At 41.8% G+C, this 22,340-nt stretch overlaps 1 protein-coding gene and 1 non-coding gene across 2 annotated transcripts; both read right to left on the bottom strand.

Annotated features, from left to right (window-relative positions):
• Positions 1 to 411: 411 nt before the first annotated feature.
• LOC148350524 (AP-4 complex accessory subunit RUSC2) lies at positions 412 to 18,410 on the bottom strand. The gene is made up of 9 exons (XM_088319737.1): positions 18,184 to 18,410; positions 9,065 to 10,358; positions 8,182 to 8,985; positions 5,308 to 5,384; positions 4,446 to 4,620; positions 4,258 to 4,363; positions 4,133 to 4,179; positions 2,210 to 2,648; positions 412 to 1,261 (listed from the first exon to the last, which is right to left on the bottom strand). The coding sequence occupies exons 2-9, from the start codon at positions 10,317 to 10,319 to the stop codon at positions 1,177 to 1,179; spliced, it is 2,988 nt and encodes a 995-aa protein (XP_088175863.1). The 5' UTR covers positions 10,320 to 10,358; positions 18,184 to 18,410; the 3' UTR covers positions 412 to 1,176.
• LOC148350525 (U2 spliceosomal RNA) lies at positions 11,222 to 11,410 on the bottom strand. The gene has a single exon (XR_015847151.1). It is a non-coding gene; the product is annotated as a U2 spliceosomal RNA (small nuclear RNA).
• Positions 18,411 to 22,340: the final 3,930 nt, after the last annotated feature.

Raw genomic sequence — 22,340 nt, 5'->3', positions numbered from 1 at the left:
ACCATTGAGAACCAGTGATCTAGAGAACTTTTGTTGAAGGATCTTTTCATTAGGACATCCCATAAAATTTAACTAAGGTGCATTGGTTATCATTTGGGTCCCCTCTGAATCTACACTGATTAGGAACAACTAAAACTCCAAATAGTATTGATGACCAGCAACCCCAAGGTATAACCACAAACATCACCATCAGCCACCAAGAGCTTGAAACTGTCACCAAATTTAAATATCTTGCTGTCAAATCAGAAAAAGGGTTGAACAACAAACCATGGACAGGATAGCTCAAACCACAGTCGCACTTGCCAGACTTAAATCCAAATGGAGGGACAAAAACATGGCAGTGAAATCAAAAATCAGACTCATACAAGCAATGGTTACTTCAATCCTCTACGCTTGCAAAATATGGACGGCAAACCGGGAAAGGAATATCCAGACCATGGAGATGCGATACTAGAGATCAGCCAATGTGACAAACGAAATGGTACACAACAGCAACAAAGGGCACATTGGACCCCACGAAGAACTGTTGTAAACTGTGCTCCGACAAAAACTGCAGCAGTATGGTCACGTTACAAGATCATCAGGACTGGCCAAGGTAATTTTTAGGGGGGCAGAAGGAGAAGACCGAAAAATAACTGTGGCGAAAGCTGTCCAGAGTTGTGTTCTCAGCGGCGCCTCAATGACCCAGGTGGTCAAGGGATCCATGAACCATGAACCAAACCTCACTTTAGATTAACTAAAATATTGAAGGTGAATTTTGTCCAAGTATCAAAACAGTATCGTAGTTTTGGTTACATTAAGGGACTCTGAACCAAGGTTCAAAACGCTCATCCACCATTTCCTCGAGTGATGCTCGATTCTGGCAAATTCTGACAAGTCAGCTGTTGTTTCAAAACCAAATCTTTATAGTATGTTCTTTTCTGTCTGCTAGCTTGACAGAGAATGAATTTATACGATGAGTTATGAGTCACACCTAATAATGTAGTTTTATAGCTTGCTCTGCTTAGATGTATGTAAAGTCCAGCCAAGCTTTGATAAGTGAACCTTCTAAAGCCGTTAATCTTGGTATCCGTGTCCTTTGTGATTGGTGCAGCAAAACGGTGGATTGTCGTGTTTTTGAGTGTAACATAGACTGGAAGACTTGTTGTGAAAACAACTTTTGTCAGTCTGACCGCCTCAAAGCTTGAGGGATCTGATAGATTGTGTCAATAGTCCAAAGTGGGACCTGTCCAAATTCAGCCACTGGGATGGACGATGGCTCCTGGGGAAAAAAAAAATGGAAGAGAACTTTGTCAGCAAAGAACACAAATTAAAAAGATATAGCGCTCTGCACATCTAGGTTACGGGAACTCACACCAAGCACTTTTATGCCTTCTTTGTACTGCATAATGAAGTCGAATTGATCATTTTTATCTCAACAAAACTTATCAATGACGTGCAGTCAGGAGAGGCAGGTGAGGCACAGCCTGACCCGTCATCGTGGAAGTATAAAATTGAAAATATATCAAATGGTCTTAAAGCTGTTTTTCATTTAACGTCACAATTAGGGATTTTCTTTTTCAAAATTGCTGAATTTTCCCATTATATTATGAAAACAATTAATACAATGAGCATGTAATGGATTGTAGTGCTGAACGTATGCAGATGCAGAGTGAGGCAAAGAATTCTCAGAGCAGAGGGCAATAGTGAGACCAAGGATTTTAGTTTGTCGCGCACCTCATCCCCAAACAATCAAATAAGTGGACGCATGAACAAGCTAGGCAGCACGGCGGCGCAGTGGTTAGCGCTTGTGCGGCACTGTTCATGTCATGGGAACCTGTCGTGGGTTCAAATCCAGCTCCAGACTTCCTGTGCGGAGTTTGTATGTTCTCCCCGTGCTTGCGTGGGTTTCCTCCGGGCACTCCGGTTTCCTCCCACATTCCAAAAACATGCATTTCAGGTGAATTGGCCGGTCCAAATTGTCCATAGTTCTGAATGAGCGAGTGAGTTGTCTGTCCCTGTGTGCCCTGCAATTGGCTGGCAACCAATTCAGGCTGTCCCCTGCCCACTGCCCGGAGATGGCTGGGATGGGCTCCAGCCCCCCCGCGACCCTATTGAGGATAAGCGGTACGGCTGATGAGATGAGATGAGATGAACAAGCTAACTGCAAATGAAACCCTGCAGTAATTGATTGGTCGATTGATTGATTGTAATAATACAATTATCTCACCTTCTGACTTGACTCTGTGAAGCCGTCTCAGGCCTGGCGTTATAATTCCCAGCACCAAAAAGTTTGGCCCAGCGCAGTCCACCCTGGCAGCGTCGTTCAAAATGAGCATTGCTCGGGGTGTCATTGTTTTCATCCATTTTCCTGCTGTCCATACTCGCTAGTGGTCTGGCATCAAAACTGCCAGTTTCTTCCGCCACACATCCCCCCGAGTTTCTCCATTCAGGTGCAGAAGCTATAAGCACCTGAGTAGGGCAAACACACTCCCCGGTTGAGAACGGTCGTCTGTGATGCAACATTTTGGGCTCAAGCAGCAAGTCCAGCTCAAAGGGCAAAACAGAAAGAGGCTGCAGGATAAGCAGAAGCTCTTGAAACAAAGGCCGACACCGACCCAGAGACATGGACAGGAAGCCCCAGCCGTGGTAATGGGACGTCACCACATCTGTCCAGGCAAACACACACAGCAATTTGGTTAAACAAAAGTATTGAAAGAAAATACAGCATTTGATGCTCCTCTACATGCCGAAGTCAAAGTCCCACGTGCCACATCCTGCCCGTGAGAAGGTTTTCGAAGGCTTCTGAGAGGATCCTGATTCATTGTTCTATCATACCCCAGGAAACGTGTTGTTTTGGTTTAGTTTATTATTTTGGGGTAATAAAACATATTTCAGCTGAGTGAATGATAAAAAAATGTATTACTATTTTATTATTTTAATCTGAAGTTAATGTAGCCAACTTTTATTAATATGAAAACTACAAACCATTCGCACTCCAACTAGTGATGTCATGTAACTTTGGCCCTTGAAGGAACATTGTGTATCATTTAGTGTCTCGCGATGGTAAAAAAACAAACTTATTCTGTTAAAAAATATATATTAATTTGAATAACAAGCCTAAATACATTAACTATCATCCATCTATCCATCCATTATCTGCATCGCTTATCCTCAGTAGGGTCGCGGGGGTGCTGGAGCCCATCCCAGCTATCTTTGGGCATTGGGCAGGGGACACCCTGAACTGCTTGCCAACCAGTCGCAGGGCACACAGAGACAGACAACTCACTCGCTCATTCACACCTAGGGACAATTTTAACTGGGCAAATTAACCAGAAATGCATGTTTTTGAATGTGGGAGGAAACCAACGCAAGCACGGAGAGAACATGCAAACTCCACACAGGAAGGTTTGATCCCATTACCTCAGAACTGAACCACAGACGTGCCAACCATTTAGCCGCCATGCTGTTATCAACTATCATACAAACATACATGTTATTTAAATATTTGAGGGTGGAAAAAAATATATATATATATATATATGTATATATATATATAGTCTACCAAACATGAGGTTCACATATTTGGAACTGACATCATTGTTGGACATCTTGCTTGAATTGGGTAACTAAAAAAAAAAACTGACAAAAATTGAGCAAAAAAAAAAAACTGAAGAAAACTGGTGCGGTTTGGTCACTCTTGGTTTACATGGTTTGTTATTTTCCTACTTCCTAGTCTACGGATGGCGCCTAGATAATACCATCTTTTTAAATGTATCTTTATTTTATGGGAATTTTTATGTAGAAAAAATAGGTCTATTTGCCTGTTGAAAATTCAAAATTACTGGAGGAGCAATAACGGAATTTAGCTTTATTTATCTGATTATATTCAAATATACTTTTTAGGTTTTCAGTAGGTTAATAATTTCCAACATTCATTTGAGTCCGGCCTTCGGCTTGACGTCAAAACATTTTTTGGCCCTCCATCCATTTAACTTTGACACCCTAACTTTTGACATCTACATGAACACCTTCGAGCCATTGACAGCTATAGACCTCAATTTTAAGTCGGAAAGCAGCAAATGATTAAAAATAAAGAAAGTACAACAAATATAAGAGGGTAAATGGTCCCACCATTGAGACGCATACTCACTTCTTTGACTGTGCAGGTGACCAAGCCAGAATTCCAACGCTCCCAAGCTAAATGAAAGCACGTTGAGGAAAATTGTTAGTGGTCAACTCGGCATTAGAATGGCACTTAAACAAATAAAAACTCACTTAAGCAAACCCATTAAATAGGACTTCAGCTTTGAACTGTGACTGTTGAGTTGGGGACATTTCATGATTTGGCACACAAGGCTGTAGATATCCTTGGTTGATGGACCTGTTAGATCAAGATAGCATAAACTTCATAAAGGAAAAAAATGAAAAGACCGCCCCGATTTTAGGTCACAGTTTTGCATTACCAGGTCTGGTAGAAACTTCCACGACAGTCCAGGATGAGTTACGACGCTGACCAACCACAAAGTCAAGCTTGTGATCTCGGAGGCCGTCTTCTAGAATATTCTGGATGGCTGGACACAAATGATCCAGGACCAGACTGGCCATCATTGCACTTAGGTAGCTGTTACCTAGATGCATCTGAGGGGAAAGTAAAATATAAAACTCAAAAACTTTATCCATACATCCTGTGGTAAAAAATCTGAAAAATACATGACAGGGGACTGAGAAACACACGAGGAAAAACACATTATAGCTATGATCAGTATTTTCACCATCATTGTAATGTGATTTTTTTAATACATTAGATTTCCATCATACTTCAACTTCCATCCTTCCATTATCTTCTGCTCATCTGGGGTTGGGTCGCGAGAGGAGGCATTCCATGTCCTAAAAGCCAGTTTCCGTAGTCGAGGATCGGTGCCCTAAGGACCCTTCCTTTGGTTTCTACTCGGCTCCCTTCGCACCCAACTTCTTTGGCCCCTCCCCCAGGTGGTGAGCCCAGTGGAAGTGGGACTCCAGCGCACCTCTCCACCAGCCTTGGCTTCAGAGGGGGGTGACCGCGTCCAGGCGAGGGACATCGTGCATCAATGTTATTTTTTCGTCTTAAGGGGTCTATGAGCTGCACTTTCTCTGGCCCCTCACATAGAACCCGTGTGTCATGGGTGATCCTACCAGGGGCTTGAAGCCATCAGACCACATAGCTCATTGGAACACACCAACTCCTCCACCACGATAAGGTCGCAGATCACAGAAGAGGCATCATAAATGTAACTAACTAAATTCCCATGAAACGTCCATGTTAGTAGACATCGACCATGAAATTACCTTTTCTTTTGGATCTCTGCTATTGCCAAAATGAGCTATGATGAGGTCCACTGCCCTGCTCACAGACCTCAGCAAACCTGGAAACAAAGACGAGCGTGCTGAAAACAACATGACAAACACAAACCAGCAGACACTAGTCGATTGTAAATATAGACATAGTTCAGAGCCTTTGGTTTAGGTACAAAATCATCATTATTATTGTAATAAAAGAATAAGGCTGGTTACTAATGCTGGTTATATTATATGGGCGGCAGATCAGGAGGTAGAGCGCTCGTCTTGGGATCAAGAGATCGCAGTTCCGTGTTACATGTCGAAGTGTCCTTGGGTAAGACACTGAACCCTTAATGCCCCCAATAAGCAGGTTGGCGCCTTGCTCGGCTGCACGGCCGCTATTGGTGTGTGAGTGTGTGTGAATGGGTAAATGTGAAGCACATTGTAAAGCGCTTTGGGAAGTCTTCATTGACTTGAAAAGCACTATATAAATGCAGATCATTTCATTTCATTGTATTGAAATTGAAAGAAAGCCTCTGATATGTACTCCAAAGGGACAGTGTGTCGACCACTATATTTCAATGTATTGTGTATTGCAACTATAAAACGAGTGCTGAATAGCACAAGGAGGAATACATACTTCAGAGACCCAAAGTGACCAAAATGCACCATTTTACCTTTCTTTTTTGGGGGCAAGTCTTTTTGAGGTTTTAAGGTACCCATTGCAGCAAGATGGTGCACAATTTTGTCAGCTCCTCCTAGGTTAGGCTTATGTCGTAGAAAACAAATATAATTAAATAGTTAAATACATTTCCTGACCTACGAATATTGGACTTTATATAATAGTTTATGTATTGTTTCTTATAATTTAAATCAATACTGTTTTTTTAATTTAGTGAATACAGTTTTTTTACCACCAGGAGAATAATGCACACTGTCCTTTTAAAATAAAAATATACTGTATATATTTGGAAATTACTCAAAAAATTACTCAAAAAAACACATTTAAATTTAAGTACTCATTGATACAGATACCGAGTACCAGGGAGAAATAATACCATTATTTTGCAAGAACAATACAATTCTCAATGTGTGAGTGGTCATTAAACCAATTTCTCATTTCTGACCATAAATCAGCTATCAAAAGGCAGCTGATAGTGGTATCGGAGTACCAATACCTTAAATTTAAGCTGTTTTCATGTAGACTACGACTTCTGATTCCTAGGTTCCAAGAAATCATTTTAAATCATTTTTCAAAAAGAAGTGTATAATACAATAACCTTTTATTATCTCTTTTCTTTACACCAATATTTTTTTACAAGTTTTGGGCAGCACGGCGGCGCAGTGGCACAGTTGTAAGGTCTTGGGAACTTCCTGTGTGGGTTCAAATCCAGCTACCGGACTTACTGTGCGGAGTTTTATGTTCTCCCCGTGCTTGCGTGGGTTTCCCCCGGGCACTCCGGTTTCCTCCCACATTCCAAAGACATGCATTACAGGTGGATTGGCTGGTCCAAATTGTCCCTAGGTGTGAAAGAGCGAGCGACTTGTCTGTCCCTGTGTGCCCTGTGATTGGCTGGAAACCAGTTCAGGGTGTCCCCTGCCCACTGCCCGATGATTGCTGGGATGGGCTCCAGCACCCCCGCAACCCTAGTGAGGATAAGCGGTGCAGCTAATGAGATGAGATGAGATAAGATGAAGTTTTAGATGCACATTTCCAATTTCTTTCTGCAAATGTGATGTTGTGAACGCAGTAATAAGGTGGAAAAGGGAGTGTTTTTTTCACCAAAACAATTTCATTTCATTATTAATATTAATTAATTTATACCAAATGCCATTTCAGAAGTGATCACTTTTGCACTTATTCATAAAATACGAACGTTCTATTAAGACATTTTTTGGCATTTTGCTTTCACTAAGATAGAAAAGAAATCTTAAAACAAAATCCACAGTAGAGTTTGTGAATGAAAAATCCATTTAGGTGCACTGACAACGTATTTTTTCTTAGTGAATTCCCATCAGCACTATACAAAAATGGCCACTTATGATTTATTTAACTTTAATTAATTTGTTTTTGTTTGTTTTGCAAACATAAACTTAACATTATAAATGTTGATTTAGTTAATATTACCAAAATAATACTTAAAATGTGGAAAGAAAATATTTTTTGCAACTAAAAAAAGTGTTTTATGCACAAATATAATTTTGGGGGTATTTTATTAGGTCCACTAAAAAACAGTCGTTAGTCTCAAAAGACGACGGGCCTCAGTTTCCAACCCTTTGATATAGGTAACGCAGTTCTTGAGTGAGCATGATTATGTTTGTACTTTGGGTAGGTTAGAAATTTGAAGGAAACACATTTCAAAGGCGCGAAGTTGAATTGACGGTTAAGGTTATTCTCCTTCCTAACTGGGTCATCGCATCCCTCCGTGTCTCTGCAAATGTCATGCTGAATTCTTTATGCATGCTGATGCCGCCTGCAGGGTTGCAGCAACAGCCCGTCACGGAAGCTGCAAACATTTGCCCATTTGCTTGGCTCCAATTTCAATCGTTGAATAAATTCAAGGCGTCTGGTAAAGCCCAAAATCTGACGTGGATCATAAATCATTAGTGCTGTTTGTGCTGCATCATTGCCGGGCGCTCACATAGGCCGGCGAGCAGATGGTTCAGCCAATCCCGTGCAGGGAGAGTTAAAAATAGGTCATGTGTGAGAGGAAGCCCCCGTGGGGCATTGACAAAGAAGCTGATGTAAAATGCTTTTTTTCCCTCATCCCCTTGAAGAGTGTTCCTCATCAGACATACAATGTGAGTCTTAGAGCCCAACCCCAAAAACTCATGCTAATTTTTATCCTATTGAAATTTGTTTTAATACAATTCAGCTCTCACCTCTTCTCTGGAGATGACTGATGGACAGAGACTCATAAGTGTCAGGTGAAAAGTCCATTGGCAGTCTCTCACTCAGGAGTGGAGGTTCTTCCAGTCGACCCTCACATATTTCTTCTGGTTTTAACTGATGTTGTAGACCTGAAGCTGCGAATGACAGTAGAGAACCCACGGAGGAGAGTGCAGCTGGTAAACGGAAGCCCTGAGGTTGAGGGGTCTGAGGAAGAGGTTTTGCTTCATAGGGGTCATTGGTCTGAGAGATGGAGTTTGAGAAAATAGACTCAAAAAAGCTGTGGTCATGGCAGTGAACAGGTTTGTGAGGGTTATCCTTGGGTGTTGTTAGACTTATAAGATCCTGATAGGACGGAATTCGAACAAACTTGGGCTGGCATGGGCCAGAATACAATCTAGTACCGGGTTGTGGGCTTGTTTTCTCCCAAATAAGCTTGGAGTTGGCCTGGGTTGCGTCTGATATCATTCTGGAAGTCCTTGGCGAACAGTAAGCCTGACAGCACATATGTTGTCGATTGACGCTGACTGGGCTTGGCGTGCAAGTGGAGCAAGTGTCAGAGCTGGAGCAGGCCTCCATGAATACAGAGCCACAGTTGCTTGTTGATGATTGCTTCGGCATAGGTTTGAAGCCTCGTTGGGTGCGCTGAGATTTTTTGCTGTTCTTTTCTTTCATGTATCGTTCAACAAGACAACCGAGATGCTGGGCCTTGGTGTGATATTTCCCAACTGGACCAAGATCTATGGGCTGGATGGGTAATGATGTTGGCCTCGGAGGTTTGTTCGACGATGTAAAACCTAAATGAAAAGAAATTTGTACCACATTATTTTTAGATTTTCTTACATGCAAAACTTACCCATTCTTATAATATTTTACCTTTCTCAAGCTCACATTCCTCCTGGTTTAATGTCATGTGTTCTTGGATGCTTCCTTTGCTTGATGCCCTGCAGGTACAGCTATGATTAAAGCAAAGAAAACACTGGTGGCATTGGACTTGGACCTGGTCTTTCACCACTGAAGTGGATTTCTCATTGGGAGTTGTGGCAAATTCCAAGTTTACTCCCATCCCTTGTGCATCTCGTCCCGTTGTCGTAGGACTGCCACAGGGAATCTCTGTGCCATCTTCAGGGCATCCGATAAAGTTAGACCAAGTTGCATTAGGCGACTGGGACGAAAGATCACAAGTCACCAGCTTGTAGTATGACTGATTAGTAACAGTAACCAGCGAAGCTTGACTTGGGAGACAGGTAACCATGTCGGACACCTCTGGGGAAGAAAGACCCAGAGGAGTTCTTTGATCCATTGAATAAAGGCTAAAGTTTGCGTCAAGATCAGTCTTGGAAATATCATCTTCAAAAAGACAGTGTATGCTTCTATCTTCATGCTCAATTGGAAGAGGTTGAAGGTTGAGGAAAACAGATCCCTGGGATGGAGGTGGTGGGCACGCCCCTGGGCTGATGAGAGCAGGAATTGCTGGGTCGATGCTGTGGTTGTACATGGTGCAAAAGTTTACCAGGATCCCATCAGAGCTGCCACAGGAGGAGTCGCTGGCATATTCAGCTTGGCTGATGGGAAATAACTCTGGAAAACAGTTCAGATTGGGCATTGGGTGTTGAGACTGCCGGAAGTCTTCAGGGTCCGAGTCCACATCTCCATCATTTGCATTTCTGTGCCAGCCGGATGTCCCATGCAACACAAAAGACGAATCCTCGTAGTATTTGTGCAGGTTGTCCCCGTCACTATCCTCATCATCCTCTTCTAGATCTTGTTTGGGAAGGAATGAATTATGCGAGCGTTGACTTCCTAGTCCTCGGAACTCTTCCTTTTCAGTGTCTTCCGACGAAGAGGCAGAGATGCAGTCGCTCGTCCCATCCTCTTCCTCCTCCTCGGCTCGGTCCTCAACAAGGCTGCTGAAACTGTTGGAAAAATGCTTGCGACTTATTTCAATAGGATGCTCTGTGTTGGTCCTTTCTTGCTCTGGGAGACTGGCAGCCCGGGGCAGACTCGAGAACCCCGGTCTTGTGGCTGGCCCGCACAAAGCCTGGACGGGAAGTTGCCAGGTCGGAAGCGGAAGCAGCGGGTATTGGCACGCAATCAGGGTGTCCCCCGAAAGACTGGTTGCACCAATCATATTGGTGCACTTTGTTGAATCCTAACCACCATCTTCATGCTGTGGAAGTTAAATCATACTTTACTTATACAGCACCTGTCGTCCATAAAAATAAACAGAAGTACGAAAAAGGATGTGGAACAGAAAAAAACAGTGACAAGTGAATAATGTACCTGGTGAGGCACAGTCAGATTTTTAAACGTATGAACTTACATATTGTTTATCACTTGATTGGCAGAGCAAGAATACAATATATTAACTATAGCATCGAAAAAACGTTTTTTTCCTATACCTTAGATTATAAATGAAGTATATGCCCTGCTCCTTTTGAATAGGTCTATTGTGGAGAATAAGTACACAAAATTACTGAATGGCTTGACTTGCTGTTAGCATGCTAATACTATCACTAATTGTACTGTTTGGGGCAAAGGTCTGGGCCAAATCAGAATCTTGATCTTACTATCACCATTTGCGATGAAGATGAATAATTGTGCGCCTCACTCTGCATCTGCAAAAGTTCAACGCAGTAACACGTAAAATGCTGATTCTGTCAATAATATTCATAATATAATTTAAAAATTCAGCAATATTGCAAAAAAAAAAAGGGGGAAGTTTAATGAGAGACAACTTTAACATTTAATCAATACAGTATAAATATTTAGAATATCTAATTTTATATTTTTGTGATGTCAAATGAGGCCCTTAGGGACCTTCTATTACAATACAGTTTTGTCGGGGATTTCAATAAACTGCTCAGGCAGAGTGGGGGGGGTTTTAAGGGTTATTTAGCTTGTTCATAAATCATTATCCATTATCCGTTATCGGTCAGTTCATAATACGCTACAAAGCCTAGGAGCCGGGACACTTACTCTCAGCCAAAAGGCCAAGCTAAGGTCCTAGCCCTAAAGCCTTGCCGCGATCATTGCGAATGCACCGTTCCCGGAGGTACTGCAATACCGGGCCGTTGCGTGGAGTGGACAGAGCAAGCTCCTATGCCATCTCCGAGTTGCAAAAATCAAAAATCATTTCTAGCCGTGAAGCACATCTGAATTCTCACTGCCACACTGCCACTCCGCGCTCAGTTCCACAACCACAGCCGGCCCAGGAGCCGGGTCCTAGTTTTAGGCAGAGTACAACAGCCGTTAGCATTTCTGTAATAGCCACCAATCATTACATAAAAGATGATGCTTGCGTCTGTTAGTATTTTCCTACTGGGCACTTAACTTCTGATGATTCAGAACAACAATGAGATGCACTTTGCTGCTAAGCATTTTGAGTGTGCAACCTGAGAAGCAGACTCGGGAGTTTCCAATTCGTAGGAACAAATGCCTCATAAATCGAACATACAACATGGCAACACAAGTCAAGTCAAGTCATGTTTATTCATATAGCCCTTAATCACAAAGAGTTTCAAAGGGCTGCACAGACCACAGATTATGGCAAAGCACAGACTATTATTACGCCATCCCCTGATCTAAAACCTGCATGAGGGCAAGGAAAAACTCAAAAACCTCAACATGAGGAAAATGAAGAAACTTTGAGAAGGGACCGCGCATGATCTAATCCCCCTTTCAGGATGACCAGGCTGCAACGGCTAATGCAATAACAAATAATACACAGCTATTGTCAAAATGAAATATAAGTAATTCATAAGGTTTAGAATATAAGTGTGTTGTAAGTGTTTTGGGTATTTGGGTGGGTATAAAGAAGGTGATTTCATTCTCCTTTTGTAAACTATATGTTTTTATACAGCACATTAAGTGGCAATCTATTCCCTGAAATCTCAAGAAACGGGCCGGGAAGCAAGAAGTCAGAACTCATATGCGTAGACGATGTCACTTTAATTAGCAAATAAAAGTTGTCCAACACACATACGGATCAAAGACAAAACAAAACAGGTTTAAAGGCAATCAAAATTACAAACTAGGCATTACTCAGATCAAACAGGCATGAACACGTCCTCAACAAGGTAAATCAATGGTCTGGCAACGGGCAGTCCCAAAAGGTGCGTTTAAGTACTCCACAAGCAATCAGTTCAATGCGTCTCAGCCGGTGTCAAGGGGCGGGGCCAGCTGGGTGCCATGACAACCGTGCAGTACATGACATAAAAAGTGCCTTCCAAATAAATATTGATTTTAGATTAGATTTAGGAATCAAAGAGCAAGTTTTTCCTGACAGAATATGGGTTTTTAGATCTGATTCACTCATTTTTCAGATGTTTTACAGTCTAATAAAAATGACTCTAATCCCATGGCATAATCACAGTTATCAGACTGATTGATCGATTGACATCTCATTCTTTCCACCGATCATCAGATACAATGTTACAATGTATTCAAAATCAACAACTTTGATAAACAAAATCTGGAGATTATTTTGGAACCTATCCCCCAATAATCAAAACATCCAGTCATCCATTATCTTCCGCATATACGGGGTCGGGTCGCGGGAGCAGCAATTCCCTTTCCCTAGCTACTTCTTCCAGCTCATCCGACAGAATCTTGCAAGCTAGCCTAAAGACATAGTCTCTCCAGCGTGCCCTGGGTTGTCCCCGGGGCCTCCTGCCGGTGGGACATGCCCCGAACACCTTCCGAGGGAGGAGTCCAAGAGGCATCCTTATCAGATTTTTCATTTTTTTTTAGGATTTTGATTTAGGATCATGCAACACTGTTCAGGAGTGTCACTTCCCAATGGTGAACATCAGATTGCACTTAGCAGAAATACTATTATTACGCCATGCCCAGTTTTTACTCATTTATTTGTAATAGAGTAAGATAACCACTGTTTAACATATTCTTGCTGTAGTACACCAGAACCTCCACAGACTCCGGCGCTGTGGCGCAAGTGACACTAGCTGACAAAAGAGGAGCAGGGAGGGGGTGTGAGCAGTGCTAGAAATCAAATGGACTTAACCATTTGAGGGCAATGGATTATTTCCGATGCTGGGTGGTTCAGATTTTTGTTTTGTTTTACTTTTTTACATTTTTTAATCTAGTGTTTTTTCTTTATATTTAAGCCTATTCTGTTCTTTATCAAGGAAAAGAGTTTTTAAAAAGCTATAATTTTTGGTGGCCCTTGGGTTAAACTTGGGGGTTCATAAGCAACCCCAGAAGTGGGCTGGTTATGCCCATTGATAAGAATGGATGGGGATGTGTTCATTCTAATAGGCGGGCACACTAAAGTGTGTAGGATTTAGGTATTTCTGGATCATTTCTACAGTTTATTATTTGTTATTGCAAAATCCATTGCAGCCTGGTCATCCTGGAATGGGGACTACCTCATGTGTGGTCCCCTCTCAAGGGTTCTTCATGGCTTGACTTGACTATACTAGCACAGCGTCTATTTCTTTCACTATGCACAGCCTAAGTAGGTCAACAGCACTGCAGACAATTACTGTCGGCAATGCTATGAGGCAAACCCGCTTTTGTCGCAAACTCGTAAGCATTCATTTAAACTGAGTTAATGCATTAAAAACTCACAAAAAATGACTTTAAAGCTGGGAGTCAAAATCGACGCAAAATGTATTCGTGTGTCCACCGTCTTACCTTAGTTAAAAAGCTATTCAGGTAGGTACTGTGTCTTACCCTTAAATTAACAAAACCATCCCTTTCCCGAGAAAAGTAAGAATTCGTGTTTCGTAGTGAATTCAACACATGCAGTTGCAACTCTCATACATCCAAGGAAAATGCTGTGGTGTCTAAACGATTGTTTATTTTCCAAGTTACATGACAAATGTTTGACGTCTAGATAAAAAAGAAAAACCTTCACTAGACCAAATTGTATCTACAATTTAGCATTTTTTTTTATTAAGAATTCATGTGTACCATTCTCAAGGCCAAAATTTAAATAGTTCACTCTGTTTTTTTAATCATGTATTTATTTTCCATCCATCTATTATCTCCGTGGCTTATCCTCATTAGGGTCGCGGGGGTGCTTGAGCTCATCCCAGCCATCTTCGGGCAGTGGGCAGGGGACACCCTGAACTGGTCGCCAGACAGTCGCAAGGCACATAGAGACAGACAACTCACTCGCTCATTCACACCTAGGGGCAATGTGGACCGGCCAATTAACCTGAGCTGCATGTTTTTGGAATTTGGGAGGAAATCGGAATTCCCGGAGGAAACCCACACAAGCACGGAGAGAACATGCAAACTCCACCAGGAAGGTTTGTGTCAAGATTACTGATGTGACTCACCTGTGCCTGCTCATTTGGCGCCAACCGCCGCGGGTTCTGATTGGATCCCTGTCACTATTTGAACCCAGTCCTGTCAATCCCCTGTTGTCAGTCCGTCTGCGAACTTCAGTGTATACTAGGCAAGCCTTTTTCATCCCTGAGTCCCACCTGTCCCGTTTTTGCTCCCGTCTGTCACGACCTGTTTTGATCCTGACCACGTCTGCTCTCCTATCCTAGCTTACGACCTCTTTTTGTCCCAGACTGCGTCTACCCTCCCACTCTAGTTTACGACTCGTTTCCGACCCCAACCACGCCTTGGTCTCCCAGTCCTGGCTACCGACCAGTTTTTGCATCCCTGACACCGCCATCGCTCGCTACAGAAGATCCACTTCCGTGTTCGGATCACGGGAGCGACTTGCTTCCTCGTCCAACGAACACCGGATCGTGGGCGCAGCCCTTCCTCTTTCCTTCAATAAAACTTGTGGTAAACTCTACGCAATTGGATCCTGTTTCTGGTCCTGAGAGTTTGATCTCATGACCCGCAGAACTGTGCCGCAAACGCGCTAACCATTCAGTCGCCTTGCTGCCATGTATTCATTTTATTTATCAAAATTATGACATTACATGCAAGACATGAAAAAAAAATCAGCCATGACTTATTCAGTGCGTATAATAACAAATTTAGTGCTAAAAAGAAGATACCAGATGTTACATTGCTTTAATCCTGAGTGTTTCAAAACAAATTAAATGAAATTGTCAGGACCAGAACAGAAACAGGACCCACTTGCGTGATGTGTACCACAAGTTTTATTGAAAGAGAGAGGAAGGGCTTTATTCGCTGGGCGCGGGAAGAAATTCGCTCTCGTACTCGGATTGTGATCCGAACACGGAAGTGGATCTTCCGTAGCGAGCCATGCGGGTGTCAGGGGCGGAAAACTGGTCGGTAGACAAAGGACTGGGAGAGCAAGACGTGGTCGGGGTCGGAAACGAGTCATAAGCCAGAACGGGAGAGTTGACGTAGTCTGGAACAAAAAGGGGTCATAAGCCGGGACGGGAGCGCAGAAGTGATCGGGATCAAAACGGGTTGTAGCCGGAGACAAACGGGAGCAAAAACGGGACAGGCGGGAGTCTGGGTCGAAAAAGGCTTGCCTTGAATACATGGAGATTCGCAGACGGACTGACAACAGGGAACTGACAGGAATTGGTTTAAATAGTGACAGGGAGCCAATCAGAGCCCGCAGTGGTTGGCGCCAAATGAGCGGCCACAGGTGTTTCACATCGGTAATCATGACAGAAATGGTCTATTAAGATAACTAACATGAAATAAAATGAAATGAAAATGAAAAATATACCTGGCCCACCATCCAAATTTCTTTGACCCAATGCCGCTTGCGAATTTAGCCATAGTGTCTTTCGCCTGGGCATCATACATGTAAACACGTGTGGAGATAATCCTCTTTATGGCAATATGGTTTATCTTAACAAGGGGAAAAAACATTGCTGCCATGGCAACAGTGAGTCAACAAGCTAAGACTGTACTCAGAGAGTCCAATCAGGACCTGTTAGATCATGTAGCGCAGCCTTAAAAATTGCATTAATCCGCTTGGTTGGTGGCAGAATTCACAATAACAAAGATAATCTCTTGAGTCCGGAGGAGCAAAGAAATGTTGCCACACCAAGCATTCATAAAAAAAATGATAATAGGCAATAGAAGAAAAATAATGGGATTGAGGTACCTCTGAACATTGTTTTATCTCATATTACTTATTTTTATACTATTATCTTTAACTTATTATTTTAAAATGTCGTATTTTATCTTGTAACTGTTCTAGCTCCATCATGCATTTCACATGTTACGATGACAACAATTTCTATTCTATTCTATTCTATTCTATTCTATTCTATTCTCCAACAGTGGCCTGCATTCAGGGGATATATTAAATTGTTATATTTATTCAGTGTTAAAGTTCTTTCTCTTTTAACTATACAATTTTTGGATTTTGTTGTTTGATACTGCAGATTTTTCACATTGTGCAATGAATATTATTTACAAAATTAGTATGTAAAGTATTACTGTGAGTATACACATGCACAGTGAGGCATGCACGTCTCCTGCCTCATTGCAGAAGGCTATAGTGAGAACAATGATTGTGATTTGGCACACACCCTAGCCACAAATAATAGAATTGGTGATAGTATTAGCAAGCTAACGGAAAGTCAATCCATCTAGTCTTTTGTTTCTCGTTGCATAGACTTTTTTTAATAATTGTCACGGTTGCTCATAGTGCCCAATTGGCCCCGCCCGTGTGGTGCTAGCTGCGGCTCGTTGACAGATTGGCTTCCCTCTTGTTTAAGCTTTGTCCTGTTTATTTCCATCTCCAGTGTCTGGTATTGTTTCCGTCTATCTCATCCTGCTTTTCTCCAGGACCTGATTTCTATCCTGTCTGTCCCGTCCTGTCCGGTATCGACCCCATCTGTCCAATATCTGCTCGTGCAATTGGTATTGATCTCATCGGCCTCTGGCTTCCTGTCATTCCACGCCAGACTGCTGCCTTACGTCTTCCGCCCAACGATCGCCGAATCACTGGCGTTTTGGGTTAACGTGCATGACTGCCCTATTTCCCGTAAAATAAAGCTTGTGTGAGAAACGTCACGCATCTGGGTCCTTATACTGTTCCGGTTCTTGACAATAATGGGTGTTTACATAGTTTAATAGATGGTTTTAGGGTCAATATGTATTCTATTATTGTGCTAAGTGTTTTCAGGTGCTGAGTGAGGCATGTAATTCTTTTGCCTCGTGGCAGAGGGCGATAGTGAGACCAAGCATTCTGATTTGGTGAACACCTCAGCTCCAAACAATAGTATTAGTTATAATATTAGCAAGCTAATAGCATGTCACGTAATTTGGGGATTTGTTAAATTTGTATTATAATGGAGGATTACCAATCAATTTATACTTGCGGACGCCAGGTCCACATGCGTGGACATTAATGCACATTAAACAAGAAGCTCAGTTCTCAGGACGTTAATTTAAAAGGAGCACAGCATAACTTATTTATAGGTTGAGGTTAGACAATAAAAGGTTTTTTTGGGGTTCTGTGCAACAATTTATATATTGCTTTCTTGCTGAATAATCAGTGGAGTTATTTTTTGTGGTTTGAACAAATTTATTGACACTAAAAACAGAAAACAATCATGACAATCTCAACAGCAATTAAGCACATTCACAATATTATATTCCAATATTACGTTTTTAACAGAAACACAAAGTGAGGTTTGAACAAACCTTCTCGAAAATCTTATTAGCAATCAAGCATATTCACAATTTCATTATATAACATCTTTGTTAGTGTCAATAGATCCGTCCAGGCCAAAGTCGATTGTCCTCGGTCTGAACAAATCCACCGACACCAACAGCAGCAAAACAAACACGACAATCTCAATGACTTTAATATGACATTTAGGGAAATTTAGTTAAACATCTCACTGCTCTAGAACATCATCTTCTATGGGAATTTCTGACGTCACTGAGTTATGTTGCACACACAAAAATAAACATAGCACTAAAGACACCAATGTACGCATAATTCTGTTCAGTACTGACTGTAAGTTATGAAATATTTGAAATTTAAAAACACTGTTAGGTTGATGAATAAGAAAAATCTCTAAATAGTGACTAGAAAAAGAACAAAAATAACTCTCAATACTTACAGAGGTATAAGTCACGAGTCATCTCCATCCTCTTCTATTAGCCTCACTTTCTGGTGTAAGGGTCTATTACACATAATAAAAAAATAAAAAAAAATGCCGGATCAGTGTTGTATTCTAATTAAAAATCGAAATGGTGTGATCAATTGCGGCCAGTGATTTGAAGATCGAAGGTTCAATCATGGAATAAAACGGTACCCAAGTCAGAAGCGACCCCCATGCCAACGCTCCGGCATATCTCTGTGACGTCACAAGGCGACCAACCAATAAGGAAAGGGGAAATGCAGTACGTATCCAAGACACCGTTGGGGATCAAATATAACACTTTGTTTCTATTTTTATATCCAAAACAAGCATCAATATTATTCACAATTTTATACCAATATAATTTACACTGTTAATTGATTTCATAAAGGCCTACAAGGTCATGTTTTAATTTTAAAAAGAAAAAAGTTGCTCAACTATAAGCATATCATGTATAATTATACAGGGAGAATAATACACGATTTAACAGGTTATATGTACATTTTGTCACAAGCTTTTGGACGGCTCGAGCAAAAATCCCTAAAATAAATGAATACATTTTTAAAAATGGATACGCCTGCTCCCTAGTGGCAAGAAATCACATTTGAGCACAAATGTGATGGGCCAGAGGTGTCAAAATAATTTAGCTCAGGGGCCACATGGTAAAAAACAAACATTCTTACGGGGGTCGCACTAGTAAATTAAAGGCATAGGAATGTGCTATAGTTGGGGAGCTGGAGGTCTTTGATTTGATTTTAAAACAGTTATAGTATTGAGTTTTTTCCCCAAGTCAAGTCATGTTTATTTGTGACACCCTTAATCACAAAGAGTCACAAAGGGCTGCACTGACCAAAGATTATTTCAAACCACAGACTATTATGACACCATCACCTGATATAAAGCCTATATGAGGGCAAATAATACAGAGATACACAGATATTGTCAACATAAAATATAGGTTATTCATCTCATCTCATCTCATTAGCTGTACCGCTTATCCTCAGTAGGGTCGCGGGGGTGCTGGAGCCCATCCCAGCAATCATCGGGCAGTGGGCAGGGGACACCCTGAACTGGTTGCTAGCCAATCGCAGGGCACACAGGGACAGACAACTCACTCGCTCATTCACACCTAGGGACAATTTGGACCGGCCAATCCACCTGAAATGCATGTCTTTGGAATGTGGGAGGAAACTGGAGTGCCCGGAGGAAACCCACTCGAGCACGGGGAGAACATACAAACTCCGCACAGTAAGTCCGGTAGCTGGATTTGAACCCACAGAGGAGGTTCCCAAGACCTTAGAACTGTGCCGCACACGCGCTAACCACTGCGCTGCCGTGCTGCCTAGGTTGTTCATATTCCCCCTAAATATATTTTCCTTCACTAAGATTTAATCTCTTGTAGTGTTTATCAACTATGCATTTTTAAAAGAAAAGCAAAATGAAAATTGAATTCAATAACCTTAAGTCATGCAGACTAGAAAGTGAAAAAAGTAGCATACAAACACTTATTTAAATGATGAAATAATTTAAGGGAATTTTCAGCTTTTTATGAAAATGTTTACCTGAATATGAGAACTTTTCTGTTGGATTTCCCATCTATTATAGACAGGAGCTAAAACGTCTTTAAAGGGACAGTGTGTAATATTTAGTGCCTCCTAGTGGTATAAAAAACTCAGTAAAAAAAAAAACATCGATTTGAATACTAAGTGAAAACACATAAGGTATCATACTAATGTTAATTGTTATTAATTTTGTATTTCTTTTACATCGTGGAATCCCTACCTAGAAGTCGCTGCCATGTTTGTTTGGTATGTTGCTGCTATGCTGTGCTCTGTTGCACTGGTGTCCATTGGCATTAGACAATACAGTGCCATATAGTGGTCAAATGTTACACACTTGGGCTTTAAACTTCTGCAGACACTCGGGTGCTATTTTTAAACAATATAGATTTTTGTATTGCCCTAAACAGCGCATTTGTGTTTTTCATATTTTAAGTAAAATGACATTGGGGTTTCCTAAATAGTTCTGAAGTCATGGGATCAAATCCAGCTACCAGCCTTACTGTGCCTAGTTTGTATGTTCTCCCCGTGCTTGCGTGGGTTTCCTCCGGGCACTCCGGTTTCCTCCCACATTCCAAAGACATGCATTTCAGGTGGATTGGCCGGTCCAAATTGTCCCTAGGTGTGACTGAGCGAGTGAGTTGTCTGTCCCCGTGTGCCCTGCGATTGGCTGGCAACCAGTTCAGGGTGTCCCCTGCCCGCTGCCCGATGATTGCTGGGATGGGCTCCAGCACCCCCGCGACCCTACTGAGGATAAGCGGTGCAGCTGATGAGATGAGATGAGACATTGGGGTTTCCTGAATAGTCCTGAAGTCATGGGATCAAATCCAGCTACCAGCCTTCCTGTGCGGAGTTTGCATGTTCTCCCCATGCTTGTGTGAGTTTCCTCCCACATGTCAAAATAATTGGCCAGTCCAAATTGTCCCTCGGTGTGAATGAGCGAGTGACTTGTCCGTCTCTGTGTGCCCTGCAACCGGCTGGGAACCAGTTCAGGGTGTCCCCTGCCCACTGCCCGAAGATAGCTAGGGATGGGCTCCACCAGCCCCACGGCCAAACTGAGGATAAGTAGTGGAGATAATGGATGAATGGATGGGTTTCCTCAATGTTTTCTGATTGATTAATGGTAGTCAGCAAATACAGCTACAGGGTGTGTTTTGCTAGTGGTACGTGGCTTTGATGACATCCAATGGTCACTATAAAATTTGAAAGTCATTTTTTGACATGATGCAGCAAATTTTTCAATTGTGGTTCTCTCAGCATTGTCTAGTGGGCCACAATTGTCCCGGGGGCGATGAGTTTGACACTGGAGTGATATGCTAACAACCTTTTTGCTTTATAGATTCAAATTACTAACACAAACATAATTGCACACCCGTTTAAGCAAAAAAACACACAAATGTCCAAACATTATTAACAGAATACTAATAAGTTTGTCTGTGAATTTGAATGTTTAACCATTATAGTGCAATAGAAAATATACACTTAAAACAAGTGGATTGTGTTGAATTTGCTAAACATTATCTCAAAATTTTCAAGTACACTATTGATTTAAAATGTGAGCGATTTTATTTTCAAACAGGTGGGTGCAGGATTTACTGCGACGTAGTCTTTAACCAGTGGATTAACAGTGCTTTTTAACCTTGTTTAGTGTGCCACAAGAAATTATCCAATTTTAAATGTATTTATTTGTTTTATTTATTTTTTAAATAAATATGCCGTGGTTCAGTATGTTTTCTTCCTTTGATCAGCCGAGTAAATGTAACACTCATCCACATTAGTAGGTGGCAGCAGATTAGTAAATGAAAAAACAATTGTCTACTCATGAGGTAGTACAGTCTATTTACTAACCCATACCGTTTCAGATTGAACTAAAAAATAGAAAACAAATAAAGCACATACTTTTGCTCAATTGTTTTCTTATACTAAAAAAAATTAAAGACGTTAGAATGTATTTAACACATTTTTGTTCAAGACAGATCATTTTGTTACTTTACAAAAAAAATTGGATTAAAAATATAAACCTACAGCAAATTTCTTTTGTCATGATTTGCCCATTGCCCTCACCACTCGTCTAGCCCCAGCTGCTGCTCGTTTCCTGATTGGTTAGCCTCCTATTTAAACACATCTCTCTCATTCACTCTTTTTCAGTTCGTCAGTGAACCTCCGCACATGCAAGCCAAGCACTTTTTGACTCTGGCTCCCGTCTGTTCCGTTCTGTCCTGTTTCCTGCTCGTTCGTCCATGGCTTCCCGATTATCTCTGGTTACCTGACTTGATTCTGTCCTCTGACTACGCTCCGATCTTCCGTCCCGGCTGCCCGACTTGTTTCCGTCCTCCAACCACGCTCCGATCTCCCGTCCCGGCTGCTCGACTTGTTTCCGTCCTCCAACACCGCTCCGATCTCGAGGGCTTCCTGCTTCTTCTGCCCAGCGAGCATTGTATTGCTGACGTTTGTTTCCCCGCGCCTGACTTCCATGATTCCTCAATAAAGCTTTGTGTGAAACGTTACGCGTTTGGGTCTACGGTCTGTTCTGGTCCTGACATATTTATGAAAATAACCTGTTTCAAGTCCTGAGAC

Source organism: Urocampus carinirostris, chromosome 16 (assembly GCF_059441175.1).
Source record: "Urocampus carinirostris isolate Australia breed hairy pipefish chromosome 16, RoL_Ucar_1.0, whole genome shotgun sequence".
Lineage (NCBI taxonomy): Eukaryota > Metazoa > Chordata > Actinopteri > Syngnathiformes > Syngnathidae > Urocampus > Urocampus carinirostris.
This window is presented reverse-complemented; position numbering and strand designations above follow the sequence as displayed.

Bases quoted from the DNA above. Each gene is read 5' to 3' on its own strand.
- LOC148350524 (XM_088319737.1), bottom strand. From the start codon at position 10,319: ATGATTGGTGCAACCAGTCTTTCGGGGGACACCCTGATTGCGTGCCAA. The intron at 4,364-4,445 runs GTAATGCAAAAC...TTGATCTAACAG, and splicing joins GGAAGTTTCTACCAGACCTG to GTCCATCAACCAAGGATATC. The intron at 2,649-4,132 runs GTGAGTATGCGT...TTGCCTGGACAG, and splicing joins TCACCTGCACAGTCAAAGAA to ATGTGGTGACGTCCCATTAC.